Genomic DNA, 21,982 nt, shown 5'->3' on the forward strand with positions numbered 1-21,982 from the left:
TTGATATACTTATAAATATATACGCATGTAAAACGCATCTGGCCATGTAACACTCGTAATCCATCAAACTACATGTTATCGTATTCTCATGCTAAGCAACAAGCAAACAAACCGAAGCATAACTGCTTCAACACCACGCACCCCCATGGATCACAACCATCTCAACCCTCACTTCCACGCTCTCGACATCATCCTCGGCTACCTCAACCGTGGCAACTCCGCCCTCGAGATCCAACATCTCTCCTCCGTCGCAGAAACCTGGTGTCAGCAACATCACCCTTTACCACTCAACCACCCCCCAGTCAATATAGACGAGGTCCTCTGGACTCACCCTTTCCTGTTCGATCTTAGCATCCGGTCCTTTGCCCGCCTCAACTCCTTCAACGGTTGCAGATGTAGAAGCAACCTCGCCTACAACACCAACACCAGGTTAAGCGAGATCAACACTCCCCCGTCCTCCCTATCACACATCAGACCCCTCGTCACCGCCCAGCAATTCTTCTCCGCCATGATCGATGCGTATACGCTGCACGTAGGAGGAAACGGTAGGTGCTTCCACGACCGCATCGTTGCCCAGGACCTCAAGGCTTCGCCAATCATCTACTACATCCCCGAAGTGATTCATCGCATCGCAGCGCTGAATGTTTGTGAGCTGCTCACCAGTGAGTTTTCGACTTTTAGTCCAAAGACTAGCTTGGGCTTCTCGTACCATCTTGCAAAGGCGGTGGATATTGTCATGATGGATGCTCCTCCAGTCAATGTTACCGAGGATTACGGTCTTGCAGAGCCGATGGACATTGATGATTTCGACCAGGAAGCACTTGCGCTGCGAAATCCCTTTGCTAATGTCAATACTCGTGCAAATACACGTCGAGAAAAGCGGAAATTTGCTTCCAAGGGCAACAAGAGTTCTCGACCTGATCACTCTCGATCTAATCACTCTCGACCTAATCACTCTCAGCCCAATGGCTCTCGACCTAATCATTCTCGAGCTCATCATTCTCGACCTAACCACAATCAATCTAATCAGTCTCGATCTAATCGGCCTCGACCCAATCATTCTCGATCTAATCACACTCAATCTAGTCACTCTCACAGTAAGCAATCTTCAGGTGTCAAGAAGAAGAGGAAGAAGAATCATTGATAGCAAGTTATTTGGATGTACATATTGATATATATAATCCTAAAGTCGGTATCTCAGTCATAGAAACAATGAAACATGACCCTTTCCTTCGTTTGCTGTGTGTAATTCGATTGATTTGATTCACGCAAAGAGCAAGCAAAGGACAAAAAGAAAAGAGAAGGAGAAGAAAAGAGGGATAAAGGGGACAAAGTTTAGAAACAAAACATGATTCCTCTTCCGTCAAGCCATTCTGTTGTAAAGAAAGCCCCTCTTCCCCTGTAAACACGATCGCTCATACGCCTACAACCTTGTATGCCATATAGGGGAACTTAACGTATTATTCCCTTTGGCGTAACAAAAAGACATAAAACAAACTTGGCCGAAACAGTGCTAAAATCTTATCACTCAGCATCGCCGTCGTCACATCATCATTAATCGTTGGCTACACATTCTGCTTCACACCAAGAGGCATCCGCACGCTGTCCGTATCCTTGAATCTGTCGAGGTCGCCGCCGATGAGCTTCCGCAGGTTGCCCATGTCTTGCAAATAGCGCTCCATCTCCTGCTGGAGCTCATCGTCAGCAGCGGTGCTTTCCGAATCGTACTCGTACTCGTCTTCTTCCTCTTCTTCTTCTTCCTTGCTCTCAAGCTGCACCGGCGGGATGGGGTTCTTGAGACTGTCGATAGCCAGCTTCAGATGTAGCTTCAGAGCCTCATTCTCCATCTGCAGCTTCTTGATCTTGCTTTCGGCTACCATGCTGCGCTCCTCCATCATGCGCTGCATGGTGCCGACGCGGATCTGGTACTCTTCCAAGCGCTCTTCTGCCTCTTGAGCATTCTTCTCGCGCTCGCGAGAGTCCGAAACCGATATCTGCAGCATCCGAATCTCCTGCGCCATTGTGGCGATCTGGGCGTCACGCTCTGCAGACGAGATGTGGTCCTGGTTGACCTTGGCACGAGTGCGGATGCGCTTGGCCTGATCGGCGTATCGAAGCGTCGAGAGTGTCTCCTCGTAGTCCGAGGGGGCGACACATGCAATCATGGCTGTCTTGCTGTTGCCTCCAAGGGAGTCCTTGAGCAGCCACGTCAATATCGAATCTCGATACGGCACCACATCCTTTCTCTTGCCCGACCTCAGCTGCTTAGGACCTGCCAGCGCAGCAATGACCCGGCCAAGTGTGGCAAGCGACTTGTTGATGTTACTGCCCTCTCGAAGTCGTGCCCCCGTGGCCTCGGTCGTCTTTGCCCTCTCACTGCCCGCCAGATCAACCAGCCGGATGCGAGAGCTGCGTTCCGTGGTCTCGTCCGTCTCCATGTCATGGTGAATCTGCTTCAGCATAATGGTGAAGACGGCGTGGCTCCGGCTACTAGTATCGTTCATCTTGGTGCTTGCCACGGTGCGAGATGCGTCTCCCACCTTGATATATCGCATGATCTCGTGAATGTTGCGTACAGGCACCTCGGTGAGATCTTTGACATATGGGCCCTCGGTAGGAGACTCGCGGATCTTGAGGTAGTTGGGGGGTGTGTTGGGGATGACAGGCACCAGAAGGTCTCGGACGTGCTCGTTGTAGACCTCGAAATACGAAACCCGTACGTTGTAAGCGACGCTTGAGTCATCATTGTGGGCGGCGTCTATGCGCTCAAACAGATCCTCGCAAGTTCGAGGAATCAGCCCAGGATTGTCGGGCGTTCCCATCATGGTGTAGCTCTTGCCAGAGCCAGTCTGGCCATATGCAAAAATGCATGTGTGGTAGCCCTCAAAGTTGTGGTCGAGAAACTCCTCGCCGAGGCTGTTGTAGATGTCTTCTTGGTTGGCATAGTCCTTGTCATCGGGGTCGTGGCTCCAGAAGGAGCTGTCGAAGGCGAAGCTCTTGTCGGTGAGCTTGCGAGACTTGGACGGGCTTGAGGCCACGGAAGTTTCCTGTTCGTCGGGAGCCCTGAGGGTGGTGATGTGGGATACGGGGTCCATTTCGACCAGGCATCTGGCTCGTCGTTGGAGTTCTATTTAGTCTTTTAGTTAGCTTCTCTCTCATCTCTCTTGACCTCTTGGTTTCCCCTCTTGGTTCCCCATCTCATTGATACCCCAGAAGCATCATAACCTACCTCGCTGTAAAAAGGCGCGCACTCTGACGACAACCTTGACGTTGCCGCCACGATCCATCCTCGAAATCACGGGCATGACGGCGGCATCTCGCGATCGCAGCGATGGAGTCGAGGCCGACGACGAGGCCATCATGAACCGGACCTCGGGCGCCGGCGAGGGCGACGAGGGCATAAGTCTTTCGTCATGAGCCATTGTGCGCAATGTCTCAAAGATGCTATGGAAGCTATCGTGGAGGCGGAGGCGAAGAATGTGCTACATTAGTCGGCCTTTCTTTGTCTGGATGCTGCTTGTTTACATGCCGGTGATTGAGTTTGGCGGCGGTTGCCGGGGTAAAGGGACAGGGGTGGCTGCACTTGCCACATCTTGGTGTGACTGTGGCTTTCGTTTTATTGACTGTGGCTGATGGCGTCGATAGCTTCACAGCTTCAGCTTCTATTGCCCGATGATCTTCCGTATTGACGGTCCGGGGCGAGTGACTGTGTGGGGGAGGCTGATTACCTAATGGCTTCTTCCCTTTGTGAAGCTTAGAACACCAGCCACTCACTGTCAAAATAACCCAGACAATAACCACCTCAAATTCAACCACAATCTGCCTCTATAATTCTGTCATCTCCTCCAACCACGCATCTGTCTCAACAAAACCAAGCAACAGAAAGCTGCCCTTTCACGCGTCAGCAGCTCCCCGGACACAGAAAACAGGTCCCTACAGCTCCGTGCAACGCAGCTAGCCCCAGCTGTACCTAGCTTTGTCTCGACTCGCGCAAAGTCGCGTATCTCATCATTTCCGTTCCTTTTTTTTTTTTTTTTTTTTTTTTTTTTTCTCTTTTTATTTTCCGTATCATACCAACCACCTCACACTATCGCAACACCAATTCCTACTTCTCCCGTGGCAACCGAGTTCCACCGCCTGAATACCATTTGCGAACCCACCCTCGCCCGTGTCCCCTTTTCCTTGTCAACAAAAGACAAATACTTCTCCCCCCATATCTCTAAGTGCTCCATGGCGCGCACCAGAGACGACGCCAAGGCAACGGCTGCCGATGCCGCTGCGGACATCACTCGCCAGCCCACCGAAGATGCTGGCGTGAAGAAGACGCCCGGTCGCGGCCGAGGTCGCCCCAAGAGCGCAAACCCAAAGTCCCCCTCAAAGCCGTACGTGCCCACCGGCCGCCCTCGCGGAAGGCCAAAGGGCAGCTTCAAGTCCAAGGCGGGCGAGGAACGGGCAAAGAAACCAAAGAAGCCCAGCGCGCCGCTGGCCCCGGGCCAGACGCGTGGACGTGGCAGGCCGCGCAAGTCAGACGTTGTGCCGGCGCAGGAGGACAACCAGGAGCAGACGGCAGAGTCCGAGGCCAATGCTGAGGCTGAAGCCGGAGATGATGCCGCCGAGAACCAGCCAGGTATCGGTGGTAAGTCCAACCGTCGCCAACACAAAGCCACATAAATCTTTTTTCCTCAGAATAAGCAAGAGACGGACCAGCTCACGCAATGCCAATTTTCCTTTGTAGACGTGACTGGTGGTGAACGCGATGGGACGCCGCGGCAGTCTCCCGAATACGAGGTCGGTCCTTCATCATCATTCACATCACCTGCGTGGTTCTCACGATTCAAGAACATTATTGGCTGATTGTGGTTTGCAATGTTGCCTTCTCTGCCACAGGAGGACCAGGTTGATTATGACAATGACGATGAATGAGGGCTTTTGGGCGCGCGCGAGTCGAGTCGGCTTTTGTTTGGACTGAAAACATGTGGCAAAGAGAGAGGGCTGGTGTGCGAAGCAGGACGGGAACTGTATTGGTCATGTTCATCTCCCCTTGAACATGTCCAACAGCATTGTGAGGGAAGACTGGGGCGGCGTTTTGTTATTTCTTGTTTCTTTTTGGGGAGCTCCGGATTGTATTATTAAGGAATCGATCCCCTTGCTTCAGCTGGATGGAAACAAAAGCATAGGGAAGTCTGGCGCAGCACGAAAAACGACGTGTTTCATCCACCTGCTGCTCGCAAGGCCTGTAATCATTATCTCCCGCACTATGAAGCTACGTGCGACGCGCAATGGCAAAAATCAGCAATGTTTCTTATTTGTACAATTCTTCGTTGTCTTTCATGTGCCGCGTGTCTCATCAATGTCTCTCTCTCATATGTTCACTCCCGCTTCCATTCGTCAAACTCCTTGTCCAGGTGGTCCTTGAGCTCCTTGAACCTGTTGCCAAAGTTCTTCCCGCACCGCCAGCACACCAAGTCCCGCCTCATGTAGCCTTCGTCCTTGGGGATCCTGCGGGGGTCGGCCTCGCCCAGCGGGAAGTCTGCCACGTCCACCAGGAACGGCGTGTTGAAGGAGTTGTAGTGCTTGCGGTGCTTCATCGCCGGCGAGTGCATGTCTCGCGAGAGCACGTGGATGTGCAAGTTGCCCATGCTCGGGACGGCGTGAACGCCGCACATGAGGTCGGCCATCCAATCCCTTCCCGGCGGCAGCTGCGGTTCTTTTCCTTTGTCGTTCTCATCTTGTCCCTCTGCTGCTGCTTCAGCTTGTGCCTCTTCTGGCTCCGCATCGCCATTAAGCACAGCCTCTCTCGCAGCATCAGACCGACTAAACGAGCCCAACCTACGCTGCAGCTCCGCCGCCACGAGCACCTTGAGCCTACCCACCTCTTCCTTGACCTTTTCCAGAAACTCTACGTCCTGAAGCGCCTCAAAGGGGTGCAGAAGGGTATGCTTGGGAGACCGCGGCAGCAGCAGCGTGTGGACGGTGGCCTTTGGGAATTTATCGTGGATGACGACAAAGTCTGCGTTGTAGTAGATGACCACTGAGGCAGGGTATGATTCCGGGGAGGCAATGTATGCGCCGAGGGCCATGCGGTTCTTGAAGAGGTGAGGTCTTGAGCTGGGGGGTTTTGGGGAGGGGATGATGGTTTTTGGTTTGGGAGCCATGAGTTTGGCGACTTTTTGTTTTTTCGATGTTAGCTTTTTGTGTTGGATGTTTGCTTACTCAGACATAAGGCATCTGTGATAATCGAAGAAAAATGAAGTAAAATGAGGCTTTACTAACATGCATCTTGTTTCGCTCTCTTTGAAGGCGGCTCGTCTTCCTCTTCTTGCTGCATCTCTTCCCGCGTCAATCCCTCCTCAGAGTCTGACTGTGCGTCGGCCTGCGTCATGATGAAGGAATGGCGGGCGAGTGTGAAGAGGAATCTCAAAGAATTATATATAAATATTTCTGCTGAAAATGAAAAGTTTCTGATCCGGGGCGGTTCAGAAAGAAGCCCGCGGAGAAGGTGAGTGAGCGAGTGAAGTGATGGCTTGTAGGCTGCAGAACTCCCTGGTTTTCCGGTGCCTGAATTGGCAGCCCCACCACCAATCGTGAGGAATGGCTTCATTATGCCATCATAGAGACCGGCCATTGGCTTCCATTTGGCTTCTTTATTTCACGTCGTCTTCTTCACAGTTGAGGGGACTTGATGAAACTCAATTCAGACGAGCCTCAAATGTCCATCACCAGCACTCATAGACGGGATGGGCATGTTGTTAAATCTTAGGTACTCCGTATTCTTGCTCCGTATATCCCGGCAACCCGCTTCAAGCATCCAGCCCGTCCAGCTCAATCATCTTAATCACCAACTTAATAATCTTGTTCCCCGCCAGGTCCAACCCCGGATTCTCCACCTTGTCAGCAATCAGATTGTCCACCATGGCCCTCAGCCTGGCCACCAAAACTCCCAGACGAGCCCAGCCCCGGAGCCGGAGCCATCCGTCAACCAAGAGACCACGGCCCAGAGTATCGAGCTCGATGGGCCCGCAGAACATGAGCAACGTGTACGCATTTAGAGCTGATACGCATCAATTAGTATTCAAAACCATCTAAAAGTAGCAGGAAAACAGGATAAACTCACGAGTCAGGTCCCGGATGAAAATCTTGGTGGTCGATATCATGCTAAAGTACGACATGTAGGCCGCATTCCCGGAAAACCCTTGGCTGCCAAAGAGCGTGCTGCTGGGGTGCACAAACACTCGCCCAGGCTCTTGGCAAAAGTATTTGATCGCCCTCGCCTCGGGATCCAGCTCGACCGCTCCGGACATGGAGCTCGCAAACTTCTTGTCAGGATATTGAATCCGCGCAATCTGCGGCGTGAATGCCGATGCAACAAGTGCTCGCAGGAGCAGAGCGTTCCGAGAACCAGACGTCTGAGAAGAAGGAGAAACCATGCCTATCTCTGTCAAAGCATCGTAGTACTGGCTCCTCGTATTTGAAATGTCTGTCAACGTCTGGAAGGATAAAAAGTTTTCATCACAAAATGCTCGGATCTGGCGCTGCGGCGTTCCTCGATCCTTCATCATGTCATCCCACTGGTTGAAAGCCTCCAGGTCGGTCAGTAGGTCGCCATCTCCTGTGTAGAAGCGCATTCTAGCCTCCCGAGCTTCATCTCTCTTCTCCTGAGGTGAAAAGAACGGACTCCGGGTGCTCAGGATAGCGGCAATGGTGATGCAATCGTCCAAGCAGCCGAAAATGGCGCCAAATACCATGAGTTTGCCGCATCGTAAATCTGCTGGCAGCATGGCCAGTTGCTGTCCCATGGCAGTGAGCTCGTCTCCATCCAGAGCCCCCATGCGCCGCAGTAGTGTCATGGCGCCTTCGATTGCCGGTATTTCCGGAGGAGTGGGAGATCGCCCGAGGAATCGAATTACATCCTTCATACCCATGGCTCGTACTGACAGACACAGTTGCTCGAGAGGCACTCGTCTAATCTCCGGCTCCGGTCGAGGCGCCATGTTCTGCTCCAGATTTTGAGTATAGAGCTTGAAGCATTTACCTGCTTGCACACGACCGGCTCTGCCCTGTCGCTGTTTGCATGCCGCTCGCGAGGCCCACGTTTCTTCCAACTTTCTCATGTTGTTCTGCGGATCAAAGCTAGTCTCCTTGACCTTTCCACTGTCAATCACAACTACGATATCGTCAATCGTGATGGAAGTTTCTGCCACGTTTGTAGCTACGACCACCTTTCGCTTGCCAGGAGGAGGGCTGCTAAACACTCGCTTCTGCTCTTTCGTCTCGAGTGAAGCATGTAGTGGGAGAACGTGGAGTGAGTTGATGGACCTGAGATTGTTGCAGGCCTGGTTAATCTCCCCAACTCCGGGCAAAAAGATCAGGATGCCTCCCGATTTCTTCTCATACGATAGCTCGTAGTCAATTGCCTTGACGGCTTCGGCAATCAAGCTATAGTTGATCCGATGGCCCAATTTTTGAATAACTTTGCCCATCGTCTCGTCACCAATGAAGCTTCCATCGTCGGGTCCATCAACACCGAAGCCCGTCATACGAACCACATCATCAAGGTAGTACTCTTCAACGGGGAACGTTCGGCCGGAAATCTCGACGGCTCCGACGCTCAACCCCTCGGTTTCAAAATAGCTCTTGAAAGTCGCGGCATCAAGCGTTGCCGACATGAGTATTAGTTTCAACATGTCCTTTTTCTTGATCATGACTTCACGAAGCAGATTCAGAAGAAAGTCCGTGTCAAGACTTCTCTCATGAACTTCGTCAATGATAATGTGACTGACATCGGCCAGAGATGCCACGACATCATCCACTCGACCACCAGACGTCTGAAGTCTTCGAAGTAGCACACCAGTCGTGACAAAGGTAATCCTAGTATCTCTTGACTGTCGGGACTCGCCACGAATGGCATATCCCACCTCGCCTCCCACTCGCGAGCATCGCTCTTCCGCCACTCGATCAGCCAGTCCCAGCGCCGAAATTCGCCGTGGCTGGGTGACAATCATGTTTGCGCATCCTCCGAGTCCCTTTTCGTATAGGTCATCCAGGAGAAACTGAACAGACTGAGTCGACTTTCCTGAACCAGTCTCACCACTGATGATGGTGATGTGATTCCTGTTCACCGTTTGAACAATGGCATCCTGCATCTGCCAAGCGGGTAGGGCCTGGCGCTTTGTGACCATATCTTTCTGTGACGGGCTTCCCTGCCGACGAAGCCATTCTTCTTTGCTCTTTGCGTCGACAATCCATTTGAGAGGCCTTGGCGGGCCTCGAGAGCGCTTGCTCTTGGCCACCGATTTCGCTGGCCGCGTCTCAGAGGCGGCAGAGGAGACTGCCGATATGTCTAGAAGCTTGCCTGGGTGGGCAATGATGTCGTTGATGTTCTGCTGGACCCAGTCTACGGTGAGATATATCTTTGTCGGCTCGTCTCGTAAATCCTCCTCGATATGCGCCAGCATTCTCTTCACTATACTGAGCTTGATGTATGAGGGCAGCTTAGCAATGATAGCGAGGATAATGTGTCGTGGATAGCTCGAACCCTTGCGGACCTGTAAAAAGGTTTCCACATCTCCGTTTTGCGCGTCTTTTACTCCATCAAGGCGGATTTGAATGATGCTATCGCCATCTCGGCGGAAATGGTTGCCATAGATGGATTCCAACGTAGTCACTTCCTCATCCCATTGCTCCTGAGGCGTTCCAAAGTCCAAAAAGTCGCCCCCTGATTCTTCGGCACCCTCTTGGCTTGCCGTAGCAGCGGGGAAAAGAATATTCTGCAGCGTTTCGGCAGCGGCATCTTCATTGCCGCCGTGATCATCCAATACGCGAGTGCATAGCTCCACAGAGTATCCAGTCTGCGAAAGACGCTGAATGATGCCTTCCCTCCTCAAATCCGTAGCTCCTATGGTCACGCCAGCTGAGTACTTCTCCGGAAGAGCCCACCGCGGGAGATCATCTTCGGGAACGTGAATCAAGAGCCACTCTAGTGTTTCTTGACGGTCCTTGCAGTATCCCACAGCTTCCTCTACGTGGCTCTGACGGAAACCAAGCTTGCCGAGCTCCGACACGACGCTCTTCTTCTCAGCTGGAGGCATGGTCACGGCATGGGGGTTCCAAGTCACGCCGTCTCTCAGCAGCGACTCCAGCTGAATCCTGGTCTGTCTGCCCATTTCGACCTTGGGCACCGTCGTCCAGCCTTTCATAGCATTGGATACAGATCCCGTGTTGCTTAGCAGCACCAGGCCTGCCGCTCCGGGTAGCTCCTTAGCCTTGGCCTTGGCCTGCTCAACCTCCTTGCGCTTCTTCTCAGCAGCAGCCTTGGCATCCTGACGTTCAAGCAGGGTCTTGAAGGGATCGGCCTCGTACATCCAAGCTTTTCCGTCCTTGACATCTTGAGTCTTGAGCGCTTGGAAATCTTTCCATAAGGACTTGTAATCCGGGGGAAGAACCGTGTGTTTGTTCTGCATGCTGCACACCCTAAACAGGGCATACGTCGCAGCTGCATGCTTGGCCTCCAATGCCGTGTCCCTTAGGAGCAGATGCTTGTGCGTCAGAGGGATTTTGAACGGCTCCAAGGTGATGAGCTGTTGCGTCTTGATGTCTTTGGCACTCAGCGTCACCCAGACAGAGAAGCCCTCGGACGTCTTCCGCGTGTCATACACCGGCTTGTCCCATTTCTGCTTTTGGCAATACTCGCTCAGCAGATTGACCGGCAGTTTGCCTGTCCATGACGAGCCTCCGATGATCTGCTTCACCGTCGGCTTGGGAGGTGCCGGCGGCAACACCTCAGGAGCGGCATCCGCTGCCTTTTGTCCCTTTTTACCTTTACCACTCCCATTCCCATCCTTGGATGCTGCAGAGGTTTGGCTTGGTGCAGGCGCGGGGGCCTTCACCTTGCCCTTCTTTACCATACTATACGGAGCTGTGGTTGTGACGCAAACAAGAACAAGAAAAGATCAGTCCGCCTCTTCGATTCCCAGGCAAACAAAGACGGTGAGATTGTCCCGTTACAGCAACGCAAAGGAGGTCAAACAGATGGAGCAAATGGAGCAAACGAGCAATCAAGCAAATTAGACAAAAATTGGGCGTTACTCCTTTCTCCCAACAAGCTCAGATTTTTTTTGGTTCATCTCAGTGATGCCAGATGCATCGGCGATATGGAAATTTTATGGGTCCAAATCGGGCTCGCCATCTTTCGCACTGTGTATGAAACCTAGGATCGTAACAGTTCAGACATGCGCCAAAACTTGTATGAGGGCAGTTGTTTCCAAGTCTCATCATCCCCATCTCCCCAAAGAAAGAAAAAATCAGAAAGAGAGACTTGAATATTCTATATCTACTTACTATTGCTGATTTCTTTTGCAATAATTATCCAACATTTTGGCCTCCTACTGCAATTTAGGCATTGGGCTGTTCACTACAGTCTGCATACTGTCCCAGGAACAATATCGGATTTGATGCTCGACATGGCTGAGAGGCTTCTCACCATAAAGGTGAATATTTGATTGACGACACAGTAATGGCAGCAATATTCAACATTCCCATCGCATGTTGTATCAGCATCATCATCAAACATCAAACATCATAGACACATCAAAGATGGGATAACCTGCGTCTTATTTCACTAGCTAAATGCGTAGACGTGAGATGCACAAACACTTGATTGTTGCATCAAGAGCAGCCTCTTCTTCTTAAACTTCTCTCTCGACAGAAGCGCAATGCACTAGCACTGGCTTCTCTCCGCCGTGTCACTGTGGTATATGCCGTCAGACTACCAGACCCAAACACAGGCAGGCAGGCAGTTGATCGGGGGGTCGCTCATCAATGGCCATGGCCATCTAGACCCGTATCCACGAGATTTTTGCCCAGTATTTCCTGCTTCATACTAAATTCGATTACTCCTCCTCAGACACAGCATATTTCTCCTCAGGCTGGAGCTTTCAAGCTACCATAGGGCCTGCTATTCAGTCGGGCTACTCTGTTCCTTCTCTCTTTCTTTCTTCCTTCCTCGCATAGATTGTCAAGCCAAATTAAGGGATAAAGGGGGAGTGTGTTGTTGCCAAGAATTTTGGGGGTTGTGTCAGCAGAATTTGTAACACAGTGTATTCTGCTGTTCGTGTTGATGACAATGTCGTGAACGGTGTGCGGGGAGGTGGTTATGGTTATGGTCTTGGGGGGTGCCAATCAATTTTGGGAGGCGAAGAATCTCTCAGCTTGACGCATCAAAGTATCAACCCAAAAGCTCACGAGAATAACGCGCGCCTTTTTACATGTCCATGGAATCACCGCCGTTGGCAAAGTTGAATCCTCCCGACTGCGCGGCGCCGTTGGTGCCGAAACCAAAGGTGCCGTTAGCGCCAGTGGGCTGAGAAGCGCCCTCATCTGCGTTCTCCTCTTCGTCAGAGAAGTACTTCTCAATGATGTTGTAGGCCTTCATGTAGATTTCTTCGTTGGCGTTGTTCTGGCAATCGTGAATCTTCTCCATACCACCACACTCCTCGATGAACAGCGCATAGCGGTTGATGGAATCGGCACCGTCACCTGCAGCTTGTCTGTCCAAATCTCCAATCTTGAGAATGTTCTCCAGGCCATCAAGAGCAACCTGAATGATCTTGTTGTCGGGGCAGGCAAGGAGGTCACACAGGGGCTTGATGCAGCCTTGAGCAACGAGGTACCGGATCTGTTCAGGCTTCTGGAGGCCACCGGATGTGGCGTTGCTAATGGCCCAACAGGCCTCCTTGCGGGTCTTGAGATCACCATTCTGCAGGAGGTGGATCAAAGGAGGGATAATGTTGGCATCGATGACAGCCTGGATCTGAGACGAGTTACCGGCAGTGATGTTGGAAATGGTCCAGCAGGCTTCCTTGCGAATGCCATCCTTGGTCGAGCTCAGAAGAGACAGGAGGCATGGGAGAGCGCCACAGTTGATGATGACCTGGGTCTGGACATCGTCGCCAGTAACAATGTTACCAACGGATCGAAGAGCGGGGGTCTGAACGGAAGTGGATGCGTGCAGGAGAAGCTCGACGAGTCTGCGGGGGATACCGGCTTCGATAACGGCCTGGATCTTGTCGTTGGAGCCATCAGAGAGATAAGAAATAGCCCAGCAGGCATCGATCAAGACCTCGTCATCAAGAGAGTAGACGAGCTTGGACAGAACGGGAAGTGCCGGGGCAATCTGTAAATGAAGACACTGTTAGAGTTTTATCCAACAAGATAAAGTTAAGAATACGTACCGTATTCCAGTCAGGCTGCGGGGTCTTGCCACGGCAAAAGTTGCTCAGGGTCCAGGTTGCGTTGCGGAGCATGCTCAGCTTGCGGCTGTCTCCGAGCAAGCTAAGCAGAGGCTTGAGAGCTCCGCAGCTGAGGACATAGTCACGGCAGTGAGGGCTGTCGCCGGCAATGTTACCAAGAGCCCAAACGGCCTGTTCTCTCACGTCGGGCTCGGGGCTGCCAAGCAGCTCGACAAAGATGGGAACAGCGCCAGCCTCGATGACGACCTGGGTTTGAGTGGCAGAACCAGAGGCGATGTTGGTCAGAGCCCAGGCGGCTTCGAACTGCACAAGAGTGTGAGGGGATCGCAGGAACTCGACGAAGCGGCTAACGACGCCAGTCTTGATGACTTCCTCGATGGGAGGGTTGCGCTCCTTGGACAAAAGCTTTCGGAACTTGGTGGTGGCCTGAATTTGGAGATCGATCTGGTCGGAGAAGACACCAGAAACCATCTGAGGAAGATCCTCGTTAAGCTAATCAATGTCATGTTAGCCGATCCATATGCCAGCTCCAAATTTTGATATGTATTTCCACAAGAGCACTGGAACTGCGCTCATCCTGTCTTCCGGCTGCAACGAGCCTGCAAAACAGCCCATGCGCAGCTCTCACGCCAGTCGGTCAGAATGCCCGCCACCAAGAGGTGGGGTCCAGTCATATTTCCCCCACATCACAAGCAAAAGCACAGCATCACAGCAAAACCTGCAAGGCAGATGGGGCGCCTTGCGAAGGTCTTGCGACGGCTTTGCGATGGATAGGCATGGAGTGAAGCAAGGAAATCATTAGAGCTTTGCGTACCTGAGACTCAGTAGGAGCCGACTCATCGTCGCTGTCGGGGGCGGCGCCGAGAGCAGCGCCAGGACGGCTGTCGCCAGAGCCAATGCCTCGTCGCTTTGCTAAGTTCTCCTCGCGCTTGGCCTTGCGGATCTCGACCTGCTGCTCCTCACGGCGGCGACGGAGCTCATCGGGCTTGAATGTGTTCTTGGCCTTGAACTGGGTTCGGCGATGCTCTGGGATATATCGGTCCGCCATGGTGCTGACTGGCGATGTGCGCTGCTGCTGGTGACGAAAACGGTGGAAAGGCGGGCAGGCAGAGCAGAGCAGGGGTTACTGGTGGTTGCGCGGGGACGGTTCAGGATGCGAGCGATGGCACCGTCGACGAAGAATCTCAGTCCTTGAAAGTGCTATTGGATGCGTCCCTGCTATTCGGTAGTAGGTAGTGAAGGGGATAAAAGTTCGCTGCGGAAGAAGGGGAGAAATCAAGAGGGTTGCAGGGCAAAGTCAAAATCGGAAAGGTAGGTACTAAACTTAGCAGGGCGGCAAGAATTGACTGCAGCAGGCTTAGCAGGCTTTACTGCCTGTTCCCGTTGCTAGAGCGCTGAATAGCCGCTAAAAGCTTTCACTGTCGCCGGCGCTCAGACATTGTGCCTAAGGCATCAAGATTCGATGGCTGAGCTAAGGGTGTGACATGTCTTTGCCTGTTGTCTTTGTTCAGACAGTATCCTCCAGTACCTGCTTACCCCACCTTGATGCGGTAGTTCCCCTCAGTACAGTCTGTTAAGCCTTGATTCACTAACATACTCCCTCAAGTCCCTCTGCCGAGTGAAATACCTGCAGGTACTAAAGGATTGTGTACTACACGCAGTACCCGTTAGTGATTCACTCCCCCTTGCGGCCACCCTGTTGTCATCGCAATCACAATCACAGCACCCTTTGAAGCCTTTCCACATTAAGTTCAAGGCTGGTACCCCTCACAATAAGCTCAACGCTGTACAAAGTACAAGTGCCCCTCTCTTCACTTCTCGTCACGTGCTCTCGCGCCTTGGAGATCTGGCCCCTCTAACTCCATAATTGACACATTCTGTAAGACGCGAAATCATCGTCGTAAAACGCGTTGTCCCATCACGTAATCCGCCATTCGCTTCCCCACAGCAATTGAGGCCCTGTGGCCGTTTTGCACTGTGTTGAGTCGTATCTGGTGATGCTTCAGGCGTGACTGATTTGATCACATGATTAAAGCCATGCTCAACTATGGCTCCCCCTCTCAACAAGCGGCAGAACTCACTGCCCAGCGGCTTCATATCGATTCGAGATATACTGGACCGTAAGCGTGGAGTGGGAAACTTGCTGAATGTCATTGGCGTCGTCAAAGACTTCAGAACCCCCGTTCCTACCAGGAGAAGCGGTGAGCATTGCTTTCTGCACCATTAGTGGTTATGTTCTAAGTGCCTACTCTATGTCTAGACTGGAAGTGTGAGATCCGTCTATGTGATGACTCTGATGAAGATGCTTCGTCCAACTCCATCGCCATCAACATATTCCGGCCGGAAAATGAGATGCCGGATCCTAGCCTTGGTGACGTTATAGTGCTCTACCAGGCCAAGGTTGCTCGACCTTTCCTTTGAAGATGGTAGATTTTACATGCTAACAAAGATGCCAGCTGCAATCACACTCCGATACACTATCACTCGTGACACACTGGACCACAGATGTGTATCTATATTCGGCAAACCAGATTCCACGGCCACCAGAAGGAGCATTGAAAGCCCTACGCCCTCAGCAAAGAAAAACGACTCATAGCCCTGGACAGGCAGTACATGAATACGTTTCGTCTCTCTATCATTCCATAGACAAGAAGAATCTTCCATCTGAGGCAGAGTTCCAAGATATGAAGGCAAAATCCGCCAACGCCTCGGACAAATTCAAGGAGCTCAAGGATGTCCGAGATAGCACATTTGCCGATGTAATAGTCCAATTGGTCAGGCAGCCATATGATACCAGCGACAAAATTACTCTATGGGTATCAGACTTTACGGAGAATGACAGCTTTTTTCATTTCGCATTCAAGGGGTTTGGTGGCCAAGCTCCTGACCCCTTCGGATATGGAGTCAACCTGCCATACGAAGCTAGCACCGGCGGTGAGTGGAAAGGGCCCTTTGGGAAGCGGAGCATGCAAGTCACTTGCTTCGAACCCCATACCTCATTTATCAGAGAACATGAACTCTCTAAAGGCTCTTGGGTCATGCTTCGGAATCTTCACATAAGATATGGACACAACGCCGCCAATCTTGAGGGCTACTTGCGTTCAGATTGGAAGATCCAAATCGCACAGATGGATATTACAGACACGGAGAATCCTGATCCTCGCTTAAAAGAGGCTGTCCGCCGTAAACGCGACTATGAACGGGAGAAGGAAATGCTCCTTCAGGCAGGATTGGCTGGAAAGAAGAGGAAGAGTGACTTGGCCGAGATGCAGCCGCCCCAAGCTGAGAAGCCGAGGAGGAACAAAAAGCCTAAACAAAAGGCGAAGAAACCGGTTAAGGTGGCAGAAATCTCAATATTATCACAGATGAGGACCACAGACCAAGGAGAGTCGACAGTAATGTCTAATGGCATGTCCACTGAAACATCTGCTGTAACATCAACTGCATACTCAAAAGGTACCCTCTCCCCGCCTCCATTGCATTGCATATGAATAGAGACCTAACATCATTAGTGAAATGCGAAAACGAAAACAAAGCCATCAGCACCATTGGCGACATGCTAGATCCCGTATACGTAGAAACGGATATCAATGGCGAGCAAGTCAAGCTGCAGCTTCCTTTTGTAAACATGAAGTACCGCGCCAACGTTCGGGTTGTCAATTTCATGCCCCCTGACCTCGAGGACTTTGCTCAACCAAAGAAACTAAAGAAAAAGAAACATCCGGAATTCGAGATGCTTTCCGATGAAGAGTCAGATGCAGACGCAGACATAGAAGGAGAAGAAGAAACAGTAGATCGTTCGACAGCGCGTGAGTGGGAATGGCGGTTCTTCTTGGAACTGGAAGATGCGAGTTCTCATGGGGAAAACCAGAAAGAGAAGAGAACTCTCTGGGTCGCAGTGAACAACCCTTCTGCGCAATGTCTTTTGAGCTTGGACGCTTCTGACTTGCGTTCGGACCAAAAGAATCTCGAGGCCCTACGCCAGCGCCTATTTCTCCTATGGGGTGACCTAGAGGAAAAGAAGAGCCTGGAAGAAGAAAACAAACGCCAAGCAGCGCTGACGAACAGGGGCGTAAATCGTCCCCCGCTGCATAGTTCCGATGATGAAGGCAGGGTACCGCAAAAGCAGGGCCCGGGATCGTCGCAAGTCTGTAGCAGGCCATTTTCCTGCTGCATTCACCAGTACGGAGTCGAAGTTCCCGAGGAAGATCCCCTCAAGGCAGACGCTGGCGAGGGCATGAGATGGCAGAGAATGTTTGGGCTTTTTGGGACACGAATTGCATATACTTGATTTGTGGGATCTGTTCGGAGTCACTGGCAAGTGCAGGTAGAATTATTCAACTATCAGTGACTGATTTATGTGGTTTACGATGCAAATAGAATGATAGTTTTATGGGAAATTGGTAGGCAGGGCGTTCATGCAAATAAACTAGAAAAAACACTATTATTGACTTGTCGGATATCTTTTTAGACGTTAATTTGCCTGCATTCAAATGCCACCCGGATCGTAATAGTCGCGCGACTTGAACCAACCTCTCTCTCTAAAAGAAAAAATCTCCCACGCTTGACCTGATGTTTCCCCTCAAATATTTTGTTCAAAAGTATCAAAGTTCATCGGAAACATATCAGGAAGGGAAGAACAGTAAACCCCCAGTAAAAAAGAAGCAAAAGAATTGATGCCGCAATAATAAAAAGGAAGAAGAGACATTTGGCGTAACACAAAAAAAGCACAACAGCTTTGATACCCTGGCATTGAAAAAATAGCAATCCCTTTAACCCTGACAAAATATCATATCCACAACGGAGGGGCTTTTATCAAACCCACCCCTCCCTCATTGATTTTGTTTTCCCCCTTATGTTTCTTTCTGTCTTTTATCCATTCAGTCTCCAAGAACACCGTCGTCGTCATCGTTATTTAGCTTATCAGCATCTTCGTGCTCTTCCTCATCGTCATCATCCTCGATAGGGTCATCCAGCAGCCCTCTTCGCCGAAGGTCCTCTCTCGAGCCCTCCTCCGGCTCAACATCCTCGAAAATATCGTCCTCGTCCTCATCGTGGACAGTTTCGGTGCTCAGGGCAGGCTTCTGCGGCTTTTCTGCCGGAGCCGCCTTGGCGGGCTTCTTGTTGCGCTTGGCAATCTTCTCTTCGTCAAGATAGGCAACAACCTCTTTGAAGTTGTGGCCCAGCTTGGTCTCGTTGCGCTGTAATCGTCGCTTGAGCTTGTTGACGTGGTTACCCTTGGGGTCGATCAGGTTGGCCGTGATGGCAAGAACGTATTTGGCTGTCAGTTCACAGAGAGCTTTTTCAGCCTTGAGCTCAGCGGCGAGGCGTTCTTCTTTCGACAAGCCTTCGTCCTCGTCTTCCTCGTCAGACTCCTCTTCGTCATCGACAGGATCCTCATCCTCAGCCGGTTCGTTTAGTACTCTGTCTTTCTTGGCCTTCTTTGCATATTGCTTCTCAGCACCGTCAAATATTGACGTTAGCTCAGAGATGAGGCCAGGCTCTATCTGCTGAAGTAATACTTTGAACCTTTCATTGCCACCTGTTTTAGATGCGGAGCTCGAGGGACGGAAGTTGCTAATCGCAGGGCGCAATGTTGCAAAAGTTAGATGCAGGTCACAAAGACTACCGGTTGCGAAAAGGCGAAGCTGGTCAACAGAAGCTCGAGACGAGAATGTCACAATCAGGTGCTTCCGGTAAGTTTGCCGCAGAACCGACAAGCTATCAAGTTCTTCATCGGCGATGCCGGCGCCAGAAGATAGCTGCTGCGAGAGATTGCGCGTCTTCCACATGAAGTAGAACTGGCAAGCCTTAATTGCCAACGTGACTACTTCGTCTTCTAAATTGTCAATGTCGTCTTCTTGAGCCTCGTACTCTCCTCTGTGAACAATGTTGATCAGAATCTGAATTGCCGGAGATGTCGAGGCGCCCTTTGAAGGAGCAATCTCGAGGACATCAACGCAGTCTGAAATACTAGCCAGTTTGCTGATCTTCATCAAGATAGTTGACAGCTCCTGAAGCGGTGCCTCTTCCAAGTTTCCTCTTGCAGAGAGCTCGCATGTTGTGTCAAAGCTTCGAAGCGAATTGATGACCACCTCCCAGAGAACGGATAGTTTGGCGTCTGTCATTTCTTCAAGCTCTGCATATTGCCGAGCATGTAACAAAGCGGCGGCAGCTTCAGCCAAGACTCTCTTATCGTCATGTCTGTTGAACTGCGTAATAACTTCATCCAGCAACTTTTCGTAAATGCTAGAGTCTTGTCGCAACTGCTGGAAAGCATCCAGTTTGAGGTAGCGCTCCAGCCGGAGGACAATAGCCGCCGTCTCAGGCTCTGCACCATACTTGCTCAGCAATTTTGGGATGTTGGTGGCCAACTCCAAGGCCAATTCCTCCTGAGCCTCAGCAGCTTCGGTACGGGGACCGCGTTTCTTGCTCTTGTCATGATCCGCATGTTGCAGCAAGCTCGACTTGATAGCGGAGCTCAGAACGTCAAGGAGAATCTTTTCTTCCTCAGAACTGGGTGCAACCGCCTTCTTGAACGCATCTTCTGAAGGGTTGCCCTTTGACTTTGCTCTTGATTTAGACTTGGTACTTGTCGTATGGTCGTAGAGGAGATAGCCAGCCAGAATCTCCCAGGACTTGATTTCTGAGATTCTGTCATAGAGCACTTGAGATGCCAGCGAAATCCTCGTGTCAGGCAGGGTGCTTTCCAGTAAGTCAACATCAAGATCCAACGACGATCCTTCTGTCTGTTGAGTCTCTTCAACCTGCGCATCATAGATTGTGAGGGTTTCGGCCAGGCATTTCAAGTTAAGCCAGTCTCTTCTTGGCGCTTCATAGTTGTCTTCTTCAGCGAGATCCAGCTCTTCTAGGGCATCGGAGCCACCAATCTCCTCAATTTTGCCTTCAATTACGTCGTCGATGCAGGCAACGAAGAAACCGACAACCGCTTTGCGCACCCTGATTTCGCTATCAAAGATGAGCCTTCCAATGGCGTCGATTTCGTTGGGCTCAAGGATGGCAGCCGCTCGCAGCGCGTCAATGGCAGATATGGCAGTAACTCTGACGGACACATCAGCGTCGATCGTTGCCATCTCAATCAGTCGGGGCCGGAATCTGTCGATGAAGTGGCCCATCCCGTGTGCATCACGTTTGAACAACTTGCTAAGATGCTTCAATACTTCTTGTCTAGTTCCAGCGTTGGTATCAGACAGCATCCATCCCAGGTAACGTAGGTAGCCAGCTTCTAGGAAGACTGTGGGCAGGTTCCATATCCATATTCCGAGAGCATCAACGCATTCCACTCGGATCTTCGGGTCAACATCGCGATATCGGTGGACGAAGACGGTATCGAAGAATGACTGAATAGCATCGTTACAGATCTTTCTATAGTTGTTTGCCTCGGTGAGGTTACGTTGGATTTCGTCCGCCTTGCCCTTATTTTTGGCCTTCTTCGAAGCCTGCGACTGTTGTTCAATGCTGGCAATACGTTTGTCGAGGATACTAGCAACCTCGACAAGCCCGGATTGTACAGCCAAAGCAATCGTCGTTGCCGTGTGGCGGAAAGGACGTAGCGGCGAAGAAGACATGCTGGCCAACCAAGCATGGAGATTGTCGACAAGGTCTACGTCCTTGTACATGACATCGGTCTCGTGTAGCAGACCGATCAGAGCCTGGAAGAATGTAATAAGTAGATCTCGGAATGATCGTGTGCCCTTGGCTCTGGCAACCAAGGGGTAGTCGACGATTTGTTGCTGCATAGCTAATTAGCAATTTTGTCTTTCTCCTACAACGAGCTGTAGAATCTCAGGCTATTGATCCTCATAGACGCACCTCTTGATAGACACTTTGCAGATCCAACAGTCGGTTCGGGATATTCTCCGGATCACGAATGTCATCAACTGTCACTTCCAGGTCGCAACCCGCGCACCGCAGGATACAGTTGATGAGATCGCCAAGTGCAGCCGCATCGCTCTCCCTGTACTTTTCGAGCCATTGTTGAGCAACAAACTGGGGAGAATCGCCTGATGCGAAGATGTCGGCTGCGAAACAATTATGTCAATGTCAAACCCATGTAGAGGGGGAAGGGAGGGGCAAGCTGCAGAGATGAAATGGAGACATACCAAACAGACCGGTTCCCTTCTCTCCTGGGTCGATGCGAACCGTCTTCTTTGGTCTACTAGGAATGCGCGCAATAGCCCCCGTTGCAGCGGGCCGGGAGCCGTTGATCTTGGGCTTCTTGGTGCTTGGTTTCTTTGCGCGGCTAGTTTGCGCCTTTCGCGGCTTCGGCGCAGGATGATCGTGATCGCTCTCGGCGTCGCTCGCAGCATCGCTCATGTCCTCGTCCGAGGCCACGTCGCCGTTCTCAACCTCTCCGTCGTCCTCCGCCTCATCGTCGTTCCGCTTGCGCTTGGGCGCTGCCGCTGTCGGTTCGGGCGCGTATTTGGTGGGAGCTTTGACGACGCGTCCAGATCGACGACGCGACTCTGGCTCTGGAGACGCGGTGGCGCTGTCCATTGTGTCGAGTGTCGGTGGATGGATTTTGGCTCTATGGCTTCATGCGCATGCTCGAATGCCAGGCCGGGGGGCAGCAGGTCCGGGCAATTTGCAGCGAGGGGGAAAGTTCTGGCGGCGAGTCGCGTTCGTTTGTGTCATGCAGCGATGCTCTGGCAGGGCCATTTGATTTGATTTTCGAGGTGGGCAGAGCCGCCCATTTTAGCATCGGCTGAACCCCG

General features: G+C 51.6%; 8 protein-coding genes across 8 annotated transcripts; 3 read left to right on the forward strand and 5 right to left on the reverse strand.

The window, feature by feature from the left end:
• Positions 1-145: 145 nt before the first annotated feature.
• On the forward strand, positions 146-1,368 carry V8C40DRAFT_280425 (uncharacterized protein; the record flags this gene model as incomplete). Its single annotated transcript, XM_083221396.1, has 1 exon — positions 146-1,368. One exon carries the CDS (start codon positions 146-148, stop codon positions 1,142-1,144), a length of 999 nt encoding a protein of 332 aa, XP_083071599.1. The 3' UTR covers positions 1,145-1,368.
• A 197-nt stretch (positions 1,369-1,565) lies between these two features.
• On the reverse strand, positions 1,566-3,305 carry V8C40DRAFT_275720 (kinesin-3 family protein uncB; the record flags this gene model as incomplete). The annotated part of the gene is made up of 2 exons (XM_083220757.1): positions 1,566-3,127; positions 3,230-3,305. 2 exons carry the CDS (start codon positions 3,303-3,305, stop codon positions 1,566-1,568), a joined length of 1,638 nt encoding a protein of 545 aa, XP_083071600.1.
• Positions 3,306-3,825: 520 nt separating this feature from the next.
• Positions 3,826-5,359, forward strand: V8C40DRAFT_249144 (uncharacterized protein). Its single transcript, XM_083216689.1, has 2 exons — positions 3,826-4,636; positions 4,736-5,359. The coding sequence occupies exons 1-2, from the start codon at positions 4,231-4,233 to the stop codon at positions 4,852-4,854; spliced, it is 525 nt and encodes a 174-aa protein (XP_083071601.1). The 5' UTR covers positions 3,826-4,230; the 3' UTR covers positions 4,855-5,359.
• Positions 5,360-5,369: 10 nt separating this feature from the next.
• V8C40DRAFT_267350 (DNA 5'-adenosine monophosphate hydrolase) lies at positions 5,370-6,382 on the reverse strand (the record flags this gene model as incomplete). The annotated part of the gene is made up of 2 exons (XM_083219843.1): positions 5,370-6,166; positions 6,274-6,382. The coding sequence occupies 2 exons, from the start codon at positions 6,380-6,382 to the stop codon at positions 5,370-5,372; spliced, it is 906 nt and encodes a 301-aa protein (XP_083071602.1).
• Positions 6,383-6,661: 279 nt separating this feature from the next.
• V8C40DRAFT_249147 (RNA helicase) lies at positions 6,662-11,115 on the reverse strand. The gene is made up of 2 exons (XM_083216690.1): positions 7,115-11,115; positions 6,662-7,051 (listed from the first exon to the last, which is right to left on the reverse strand). Exons 1-2 carry the CDS (start codon positions 10,902-10,904, stop codon positions 6,801-6,803), a joined length of 4,041 nt encoding a protein of 1,346 aa, XP_083071603.1. The 5' UTR covers positions 10,905-11,115; the 3' UTR covers positions 6,662-6,800.
• A 401-nt stretch (positions 11,116-11,516) lies between these two features.
• Positions 11,517-14,718, reverse strand: V8C40DRAFT_249149 (karyopherin alpha). Its single transcript, XM_083216691.1, has 3 exons — positions 14,062-14,718; positions 13,230-13,739; positions 11,517-13,171 (listed from the first exon to the last, which is right to left on the reverse strand). Exons 1-3 carry the CDS (start codon positions 14,293-14,295, stop codon positions 12,260-12,262), a joined length of 1,656 nt encoding a protein of 551 aa, XP_083071604.1. The 5' UTR covers positions 14,296-14,718; the 3' UTR covers positions 11,517-12,259.
• A 426-nt stretch (positions 14,719-15,144) lies between these two features.
• Positions 15,145-17,833, forward strand: V8C40DRAFT_44305 (uncharacterized protein). Its single transcript, XM_083222981.1, has 4 exons — positions 15,145-15,448; positions 15,508-15,647; positions 15,704-16,703; positions 16,760-17,833. The coding sequence occupies exons 1-4, from the start codon at positions 15,295-15,297 to the stop codon at positions 17,536-17,538; spliced, it is 2,073 nt and encodes a 690-aa protein (XP_083071605.1). The 5' UTR covers positions 15,145-15,294; the 3' UTR covers positions 17,539-17,833.
• V8C40DRAFT_249154 (cohesin subunit IRR1) lies at positions 17,608-21,873 on the reverse strand. Its single transcript, XM_083216692.1, has 3 exons — positions 21,371-21,873; positions 21,081-21,289; positions 17,608-21,001 (listed from the first exon to the last, which is right to left on the reverse strand). Exons 1-3 carry the CDS (start codon positions 21,762-21,764, stop codon positions 18,128-18,130), a joined length of 3,477 nt encoding a protein of 1,158 aa, XP_083071606.1. The 5' UTR covers positions 21,765-21,873; the 3' UTR covers positions 17,608-18,127.
• Between the last annotated feature and the right edge of the window lie 109 nt (positions 21,874-21,982).

This window comes from Trichoderma camerunense (genome assembly GCF_050948025.1).
Source record: "Trichoderma camerunense strain CBS 138272 chromosome Unknown V8C40scaffold_12, whole genome shotgun sequence".
In the NCBI taxonomy this organism is placed as follows: Eukaryota; Fungi; Ascomycota; class Sordariomycetes; order Hypocreales; family Hypocreaceae; genus Trichoderma; species Trichoderma camerunense.